The sequence below is a fragment of the Lampris incognitus genome, chromosome 8, assembly GCF_029633865.1.
Source record: "Lampris incognitus isolate fLamInc1 chromosome 8, fLamInc1.hap2, whole genome shotgun sequence".
Lineage (NCBI taxonomy): Eukaryota > Metazoa > Chordata > Actinopteri > Lampriformes > Lampridae > Lampris > Lampris incognitus.
In genome coordinates this window covers 42,073,733-42,084,377 of record NC_079218.1, presented here as the reverse complement: position 1 = coordinate 42,084,377, position 10,645 = coordinate 42,073,733, and the positions used below count along the sequence as shown (strand labels likewise).

The following is a 10,645-nucleotide window of genomic DNA, read 5'->3' as shown; positions in this document are numbered from 1 at the left end:
AATAAAGTAATAACAATGTGAACACGCTGTAACATAGATGTTATCATATGTTTCACAGCCACTGCCTGTTACAAGCTAACAACATAAACGAATAAAAGAGGCTAACTACACTTGCCATTCTGATACGTCTGCTAGCTGCCGATTTTGGGGCACAACAGTCCGACTCCGAGTCTGGCTGAGGCGCAAACATGCATGGCGGAACCTGTCTGAAGTTTGCGCTAACGCTAGCCAACTTGATGTATACCGCTCTTTCACTGGTCAATTTAAGAGAAAGCAGCGGTGGTGGGCGGGGCACCTAGAGAAAGCAGCGGTAGTGGGCGGGGCACCTGAGAAAGCAGCGGTGGTGGGCAGGGCACCTAGAGAAAGCAGCGGTGGTGGGCGGGGCACCAAGGCCTGTGATATTTGCACATGCATAGATCTTGAATTTCTCAGTGAGAAAGAGTAGATGTGCTTCCAGCCCCTTTTCAGAGGTTTTGTTTTGTTGTTTTTTTTTTTACTTTTTATATGGGAAAATCATGTCAATACATGAATCATCTCAGAGTATTTTTAAACTTTAAAACGTGTCTGGAGGGGTACTTTAAGTATTTATGGAGTAATCCACAATGTAACTGTAATCCTTCATAAGGCAACTGTAACTTTACACTCAGTATTCAATAAACAAGTATGCCTGAAAGGGAACAGTTAATTTATGCATGTTACCTGACTGAATACAACAAGGTTTACCTTTACGGGTGCTACCCAACATTGTGCATAACCCTTTCCACTTGGTGAGAAATAAGCATACATAACGCTTCAAATATGGGTAGTGTAGAGAGCAGCAAGGCCATGCAGAACAGAGAACATACAGAAACATGGATTCTACCTAGCAACACAGGTAGCTAAAGCAGCAGTTGAGCAAAGGGCAGATTCATATGATGGAAGAGTCTGCATCATTGATGCTAGGGAAAAATCAAGATGTACAAAGTCTGAAAGGGAAAAGGAAGTTGAAAACAACATTATGGCAACTGAAAAAGCAGAAAGGTTCCCAAAAATAAATGGGAAAATCAATTTTTGGACTGACAGAGCTCTTTCATAAAGTGTATCTAAGCATGCCACACAGTTTGTCACCAACCCAGCTGGAATGAATAGCTCCATCGGTACACACTGCAGAGGTCTCCTCCAAACTGGATCTACACCAAATAAGACCGAGAGCATTTTCCAAACAGTTCCCATTGGGGAGCAAAAATGCTTCCTCGGGAATCTAAGAATCTAAACAGCGACACTTTAAAAGGCTGCGTCTAGCTGGCATTTGATTGCTGGACAGTGGTTCAGTCTAAGCCAGTACACTGGACTATCCGAGTAAAGCTATTAGCAATAGTAGCAAATGCAGAAGGAATACGTGATACAAAAAAAAAGCAACAATAATTAGCCAAGCAGTGGCAGAACTCTGCGTTTGAATAGTTTGGCACATGAATCAATGACATTATGTCTCTAGGCAGACGTATTGTGTCTGTGACAATCATGGTGGTACTTCATAAGAAAATAGAAAATAATACCGTGTGAATGAAGTCCTAAACAAACGTTCCACCCATGTATCCATCAAGAACCCAAGTCTTCAATTTTAACCACAAGTCCAAAGCATCTTCTGCAGCAACTCCAAAAACGACAGTCTCTGGCAGGGTGAGGTCCCAAGTAGGTAGTTTGCATTGCCGCAGCTTTCAAAGTTCAGTTCTGTGGCATGCAACCTGCTGAGGATCTACACTACAGCCTATTGCTTTCTGATGTGTCATTCTCATTCTGGTGTCTTCTGAGGTTGAGGTTTCTTCTGTAGCTTGCAGCTTTCTGAGGTGATAAAGTAATGATGTCCATTTTAAGTGTTGTGCTTTAGCCTGAATGGTGGATGAACATCTGGGCAGGGTAATATGCCTCCTTTTGGTTAAGAAATTAAAAAATGGGGTCAATATGAAAAACAATGTGTGTGTGTGTGTGTTAAAATTCCTTGACACCCATGTAGAGAGGAGAGTCCACTACATGAGTGAACAGGTTAAATCAGAGAGGTCAATGAAACACCTTTGTAATGGTTCTCAGCAGGTCGCTCCCAGAATCCTATGCAGGTCCTCAGGAAGGACACGTCCTTCTTCACCACGACTCATATTCCTCACCATCCTGCAAAACATGCAAACACAGACACAGACACACACACACACACACACACACACACAAAATTCAGAAGAATCACAGAAATCAAACTTTGATCAAAACAGCTAGTCGAACACTAACATTTCCTTCCAGTAACATAAAAAGATACAGCCCTAGTATTTTCAACTGAAAACAGGCCACTTACCACATTCCTGCTGAGTCTGCGTAAAGCAGCTGAATGACATCACCGCAGTTAAAGATAATGTCATCCGAGCTGGCCATGCTGCTCTCCACCATGACCCTGTACCGTCCAGCCACCTGGAAAAGAAGACCGCAACAGAACACACGAGCAAAGGTTCATTCATTATTGTGTTTTCATACATCAGGAATCAGGAAAACTTTGCCATTTCATTTCCTGTACGCCAGCCCACAGCAGTGCAACACAAAGACAACAACACATATCCAAAAATTACAAGAACACATATATCAAACCACAAAAAAATCACTGTCCAAGAGAATGAACACCAGCCAGGATGACTGTCGTAACTGCCGGTCTGCATGGGCTAGCAGTTAGCTTAGCCTGCCCCGCTTCAGCGTCCTGTCAGACCGCCCTCGGTGTTTCCTGCTCGGGTGCAGCTCTGGGCAGGGCCGTGGTCCCTGGGCCCACCGGACACAGCAGCCCAGGCTGTCTCAGCCAGACACCTTTGACACACCTCCCTGCACTCCACACGACCACACTAAAAACACAGTCAACACTAGGCGAGGCCGCCACCAGATCGCCCTCAGTGTTATTGGAACTGCCGGTCTGCATGGGCTAGCAGTTAGCTTAGCCTGCCCTGCGTCCTGTCAGACCACCCTCGGTGTTTCCTCTTCGGGCGCGACTCCAGGCAGGGCTGTGGTCCCTGGGCCCACATGACGCAGCGGACCAAGCTCTCCCAGCCGATCCAGCGCCAGCTCTCCCAGCCATCAAACAAAGACACAAACTTAGACACAGACGTGGACAAAGACACTGCATGGACAGTACTGTGTGACGTCGCCGCAAACGTGAATTTGAGCCGCCATCTTCCCACACCGGAAGCGAAAGTGTTTACAAGCGTGCATGTGCCCACACTCACTGGTTTCTGAATACTGGTTTTAATCTGCAAACCTAAATGATAATAAAGACTTGAAAATTGAAAATTGTTGTTGTTAACGGTTGGCCATCAAAAGGCAACCCTGCTGGTCAGTCATTGTAGTCACGGTCAGAGTAATATCACAACATAGTGAATGCTACACTTGTATCATGATACGGATTGTTGTTGCCAAATTCTTACCAATACACAGCCCTGGTGACTAATGAGTGCAGCTTTTTCATCATGAAGCAGAAGGTTTTCTAATTCATCATCTTAAAGCCCACCCAAATACACCTTTCTTCTTTAGCACTGTCGTGTTGCATTCAGTTAGTTTGTGTAAACTGGTAAACCCATCTGTACATAGATGACCCATATTTAAAAGTATTGCCCCAATGGTTTTTTTTAATTATTATTAGTAAAATCTGGAATATTTAGACCTTGAGGAACACACTTATCTTTATAATACCAACAGTTTTCTTGATGTATGTCATATGATCACTTACTTGACACTATATCAGCAATGTACATGCAATTTTGTGTATGTTTATCTGATAATAGTTACAGTATCATGAATGTCGACACATTTATCATTTACTTTTTACCAATGTTCATGTTCCATATATATGTAATTTTGCTATTAATTATGCACCACTAAACATGAAGGGTTAGTCAGGTCATACACCAGTATCATTAAATCTCTAGTTTGATATTGCTGTCCATTGCCCAACTCACTGATCGGGCTTTACAACGTAACTCCCAATGTAAATATGCATTGTGAATATATTACAGTGAGGCAATAAACGTCATGAAAAGTCTCACCAGTGGGGCGGGCTGATCCTCCTCCTCTGAATCGGACAGGTTGGAGAGGTCTGTCGCGCCCCAGTCCTCCAGACCCTCACAGATAGCTACTGAATGGGCAAGGGTGGGCCAACCAGCTAGTGATGGACAGGTCATACAACCAATGACTGGACAATGTAACGCTTCATTTCTTAAGTGTGCAATGTTAGCGCTCGATTTAATAGCATCTCTGTCATTATTCAAAGTTATTGTGCAACATCTGGATAATATACTTGTAAAATAAGGACAAAAATGAGCTATCAAGAGTGTGTGTGTGTTTGTGTGTTATATTGTTTGGTTACGCTAACTCACTACGTCGAGGTGATTGGACCACGGGCTCTGAGAGGGCGGGGCTAGTGTGTGTTGACTCCTCCCCGTGGAGCGTGTGCGAGCGGCTCGTTGCCGTGGAGCTGTGAGGAACATGGAGACACGCTGAGCAGCCCCCCATCGATGCTCCGCCCCAAGACACACACACCCCCAACACACTGAGCCCCACCACCATGGGAATGTCACACAACAATAACAAACAAACAAACACACAACAGCAACAACAACAACAACAACAACATCCACGGTGTCACAAAAAAAAACGAGCTCATTCACATTCGATAGGTTACTCCTGCATTCAGTTTACAAACATCATCATATATTGCAGCATTCAACCAGGATGATACCCCCCACACACACTCCACCTTGAACCAATGTACTACCACAACTTGCTTTTTTGTTTTTCTTTTGCTGACATGTTGTCATTTGTATTTACATCGAGCACATTGTATCACGGTATCAACCTGTATATGAATAATTGCTACAATATATTACAACATTAAGGTGGATACAGTGTATCTTGCTTCTATTCCACACAAGTGTGCAACCGCATTTGAAAATAATTCGGAATATTTGGTTTAATTTGCTCGACACACCGTGGATAGGAGGGATTTGGCAGAGGGGCTAATAAAACCAGGGGCAGAACTTTAGGCAATCACAGTTAAGTCTTTACTGTGATGATAACTTAGACACTCGGAGTCCTTACCCACCCCCCCCCTTATATTGTTAACGCCACCAGTCTGTTAATTCAAAGAGAACTCACACTCCAAATTATTTTACAAATGCATTGTCGTTCAGAAACTCCACAAACACAAACACTGTGTGGGGGGGGGGGGACACCAAACTGGCATGTACCTGGGGTTTTACCTGTTGGTGAACATCAGAAAGCACCTCAAGACCACCATAGCCTCCGCCGTGGGTTCATCAAATACTTTCAGCTCTAACAACTGAGGTTTTATATATATACAATTCCTGAGGGCCTTGTTGCAGCAATTCAACTTTTCAAGTGCTTGAAAAGTGAAATTGAGTCTCTCCCCGACAGATCTGGTGGGGTTTCTAACATTTTAAATGAGGTATAGTTTGCGCACAGGTTTATAAGATAATCCTACATGTGTGTGCTGGGTGTGCCGCAGTGCTCGAGAGACATGGCCATTCACAAGATGCTAGCATGCTAACAGCAAATACACAAGTAAGAGTTGTATCATATTTTTGCAACAACCCTGGTTACTCAAACACACGCACACACGCAATAATCCAAGTTGTTACATTTACAGAAACAAAATGCATTCCTTGAGACGACTTAAAAAAGATATATCATTACCGACAGAGAAAAGGGACAAAGAGGAAACTGAGGGGTCTGTTTTTCAACTAAGCCATTTCAAAAGAGCAATTTTCATCATGATAAATACATATAAGGACAACTGACTATAAAATGCCATTAAAATCGCAGTTTTTAACCCCCCCTCCCCCCCGTTTTTCCCCCTCAACTGAACTTGGCCCATTACTCCACTCTTCTGAGCCGTCCCGGTTGCTGCTCCTCCCCCTCCTGTCGATCCGGGCAGCACTGCAGACCACCACATGCCTCCTCCGACACATGTGGAGTCGCCAGCCGCTTCTTTTCACCTGACAGTGAGGAGTTTCGCCAGGGGGGCGTAGCGCGTGGGAGGATCACGCTATTCCCCCCAGTTGCCCCTTCCCCCCTGAACAGGTGCCACGACTGAACAGAGGAGGCGCTAGTGCAGCGACCAAGACACATACTCACATCCGGCCTCCCGCCCGCAGACACAGCCAATTGTGTCTGTAGGGATGCCCGACCAAGCCGGAGGTGACACGGGGATTCGATCCAGCGATCCCCGTGTTGGTAGGCAACGGAACAGACCGCTACGCTACCCGGACGCTGGAAATCACAGTTTTAAGATTTTCTTTGAAGTGACTGAATTGAAACTGAGCCCAACCTCGCTCAAGGGGGGTGGGGGGTGGGGGTGGGGGTGGAGGAGTTACTGTTGCACAGAGGAACATTAGGATGGATAGTAGGATCAGGGTCATGCAGGGAGTGTCACCTGTCAGAAAGAGGAACATCTGACAGCGGAAGGGAAGGAGCTTCGTCTGCTAGAAGGGGGCGGGACATACGACACAGAGGCGGGGTTTAAGTTCAAGGAAGCTGAAAGGTGCGTGTATGCTCAAACAGCTAACATTCCTACGGGAAATTCCCGTAATAAAAGAAGCTATTAAGGCATTTCTGGCATCAGACATTACAAAACAAAACAAAAAAAAGCTACGTTGCCACACACACACACAGCTGAGCACATGAACACAAAAGTAGCCTAAAAACAGTCTGCAAAAAGGATCAGCTAAGAGGTGAACTGATAATGTTTATAGTGTCCCTTTACTGGAAAAAACAAGGCCACTACGGAGTCATAATTTGATAACGGGAAGGGACAGACTAAAATACAAGAGATAGAAAGAAAGAAAGAAAGAAAGAAAGAAAGAAAGAAAGAAAGAAAGAAAGAAAGAAAGAAAGATGGTGGTTTACAAATTATGAAGACAGTAATAAAGACCTTGATGCTGTTTCTGCTGGTTATTGAGAATCCTGCGAATCTCTGTCAGCCAAGAGCTTTTCACCTCCGCGGTGGGAGCCTGGGTACCAACACACACACACACACACACACACACACACACACACACACACACACACACACACACACACACACACACACACACACACACACACACACACACACACACACACACACACACAGCAGTGTGTAGAATCAGATGCACAGTTGAGTGTGACTTTGCATGTGATCATGTGATCAGCGAGAGAAATCAGGCAAGCCCATACCTGAACTATGTACACTTCTTCTCTGCCACTGTACCAGATCTCAAACTTCTTTGCATCTCCTTTCACAGTTTCTGTGATCCCAACTGCACTCATCTATGGATGCACAGACGGAGACTGTCGCTATTTCCAAACTGTTGTTATTATTCAATATAAATTACACATTGGCTATTATCAGGTTCTACAGTCTTCGCCGTTCACAACTGCAACCAAGGTCAAGTCAAGCCAAGTCAAGTCAGGCTTAATTTAAAGTGCATTATCACATCAACTCTACATTACTCATAACATAGAGGCTTTCTGAGTTTAAATGACCTGTATTAGACATGTTGCACAGCCTCGTGCTGAGATAGCAGTAGAGTATATAAGAATACAGGAGGGTATGTGAGAATATTCACTCTCAGGCAGTGTTTGAAGCTGTAAAACGGCGTTCTGTCGTGCGTGTCCTCGTCTCTGCGCTTGCAGAGGAGCAGAGCGTGGTCGTAGAGGAAGAGGTGTCTCTGCATGGGCTTGAACCTGGCCAGCTCTTTCATCCGGACTGCCGCTCGCTTGTGGCTAATCCACACACTGAAGCCTCCCTGCAACACCACACGGCCCAACTGACTCAGATCACCCTGGGGAACAGACCGATGGTTAGACAGACGGCAAGAGGAAGACTCAGCAACTGACAGACCTCTCTCTCTCACACACACACACATACACACACACACATGGGAAAACGTCTCACAATGCAGTATGTTCAACATGCACAGCGGTACTTGTATGGCATTGTCTACTTCTTCTGGCAACCAATATGGGATGCGATTTACTACCCAGTATCTAGTAATATTCAGAAATATCCAGAATAATAGAAAGACAGAGGTCTCTCTCTCTCTCTCTCTCTCTCTCTCTCTCTCTCTCTCTCTCTCTCTCTCTCTCTCTCTCTCTCTCTCTCTCTCTCTCTCTCTCTCTCTCTCTCTCTCACACACACACACACACACACACACACACACACACACACACACACACACACACACACACACACACACACACACACACACACACACACATGTCAACAATATCAGCAAAACCAAAGCATAGGCTGCAGGAAAAACAGCAAAGGTCACAATAAATGGCACAGTTGGTAGAAGTTGTGGACAACTTCAAGTAATTAGGTGTTTGGATCTCAGACAAAAACCTAAGTCCATTTGCTCCATTGCCACAGAAGCTGAATAGCCTTAATTCCTCAGAAAGCCGAGGAAATTTGCAATGCACAAAAACACTCTCATTAACTTCTACCAGGTTGCATTACCGTCCGGTATGGGCAGTCCGCTGTGCAGGACTGCAGTGCACTACTGAAGATTGTTAAAACTCATAGGATCTGATTGCCCATCTAGTGAGGTTATCCGTAAAAGTTGCTGCCTCAGTAAGTCCGACAACATCATTAAACGCTCACTCCACCCTGCACAGGAACTGCTCTCACTGCTGACATCAGGCAAATGGAACAGGAATATACACACCAAAACCTAAAGATTCACAGACAGCTTCTTCTGATAGGCCATTTGTACTCTCAAAAAGACATCAATGGACTAATGCATTGTTGCATTTTGCACACTCGGTATGCACTTATGGGGCGATGTGAATCTGTCCGTTATCTCTGTCAAATAGTGTGATGTAGCCGTGAACAAGTATTTCATTGTTTCCTATCAGCTGTCTGTTTTTAAATACATGACAGAAAAACTTGAATCTCAACACACACACTCACACACACACACAGACACAGACACAGACACACACACACACACACACACACACACACACACACACACACACACACACACACACACACACCAGGCCCTGAGGAAATGGGAAAATGTCTAGCACCACAGTACTCTTCAACACACGCAGAAAATTGCCATCAAGCATCCAGGATTAACTGCCATAATGATCATATCTCTCAGGAATCACGTACCCGGGAATCGGGAACCAGGAACACTTTATTTGTCATTTCATTTCATGTACTTCCATACATGAAGTGAAACAAAATATAATCTCTCCCAGCCCACAGCAGTGCAACACAAAGACAAGAACACATCCAAAAACTACAAGAACTTCAAGAACACACATACGAACACATATATATCTAAACTAACACATATATCCAAACTAAAAAAAAATCACTGTCCAGGGGAATAAACGCCAGCCAGGATGACTGTCAGAACTGCTGGTCTGCATGGGCTACCAGTTAGCTTAGCCTGCCCCGCTTCCGCATCCTGTCAGACCACCCTCGATGCTTCCTCCTCGGGTGAGCCTCCAATCAGGGCCATGATCCTTGGGCCCACCGGACACAACAGACCAGGCTCCCCCAGCCAATCCAACACCAGCTCTCCCTGCCAGACAACCTCGACACACCTCCTCGCACTCCACACGACGACACCAAAAACACCACAGTGAACGCCAGGCGAGGCCGCCGCCACACTGCCCTTGGTGTTATTGGAACTGCTGGGCTGCATGGGCTAGCGGTTAGCTTAGCCTGCCCCGCTTCCGCGTCCTGTCAGACCGCCCTCGGTGTTAACTCATCGGTCGCAGCTGGGCCCACAAGACACAACAGACCAAGCTCTGCCAGCCAATCCATCGCCAGCTCTCCCAGCCATCAAACGAAGACGAAACTTAAACTTTGACGTGCGCAAAGACACTGCATGGATGGTACTGGGTGAGGCCGCCGCAAACGGGAATTCGCGCCGCCATCAATGTACCTTCTGGCGATATCACTCGCATTTCTTTGGGTTATTAGGTAATTCAGTAGGTGTGAACTTGCCGACTTGTTGTGTGTTTGGCTATCAAGAATGAATGACTATGACTGGCTACTCTGCCAGGTATTTATTGATTGGATTTCTTGGTACCTGGTATCCGGTGATGGCTATCTGGTGCATGGAATCATTGACGGCTTTGAGAAGCTCCAACATAGAGTCTAGCGCCTCCTGAAGCTCACAGCGGTACTGTGCCTCTGTACAGTGCTTCAACAACTCCTAAACAGGGATGAAGACACAGTTTGGCTGTCAGCATTTATCAGTCTGTCCAAATGTCTACCTGTCTGACTGTAAGACGAAATGGCTGTCTATCTCTGTCTCATCTGTATACGGAGCCAACTCCAAAGAGTAACAGGAAGAAAACACTGGGCGAAAATTTTAAATAACCTGTCTGAATAGCAGTTTTCCAGATTTCTCCAATAGTGGATATTTCTTTTTTTGGGGGGGGGGATTTTTCCCCCTTTTTCTCCCTTATTGTGCTTGGCCAATTACCCCACTTTTCTGAGTCATCACGGTTGCTGCTGCACCCCCTCTGCCGATCCGGAGAGGGCTGCAGACTACCTCATGCCTCCTCTGATACATGTGGAGTCGCCAGCTGCTTCTTTTCACCTGACAGTGAGGAGTTT

The 10,645-nt window shown here is 45.5% G+C and overlaps 1 protein-coding gene across 1 annotated transcript in view; it reads right to left on the bottom strand.

Annotated features, from left to right (window-relative positions):
• Positions 1 to 2,063: 2,063 nt before the first annotated feature.
• LOC130116276 (proto-oncogene DBL) overlaps positions 2,064 to 10,645 on the bottom strand; it is a 26,237-nt gene continuing 17,655 nt past the window's right edge. The window contains exons 18-26 of the mRNA XM_056284191.1: positions 10,113 to 10,238; positions 7,629 to 7,844; positions 7,237 to 7,329; positions 6,953 to 7,031; positions 6,455 to 6,500; positions 4,383 to 4,552; positions 4,050 to 4,165; positions 2,324 to 2,436; positions 2,064 to 2,145 (exon numbers count right to left, since the gene is read on the bottom strand). Of these exons, the coding sequence (XP_056140166.1) occupies positions 2,064 to 2,145; positions 2,324 to 2,436; positions 4,050 to 4,165; positions 4,383 to 4,552; positions 6,455 to 6,500; positions 6,953 to 7,031; positions 7,237 to 7,329; positions 7,629 to 7,844; positions 10,113 to 10,238 (1,041 nt within the window). The remainder of the gene's footprint in view (positions 2,146 to 2,323; positions 2,437 to 4,049; positions 4,166 to 4,382; positions 4,553 to 6,454; positions 6,501 to 6,952; positions 7,032 to 7,236; positions 7,330 to 7,628; positions 7,845 to 10,112; positions 10,239 to 10,645) is intronic.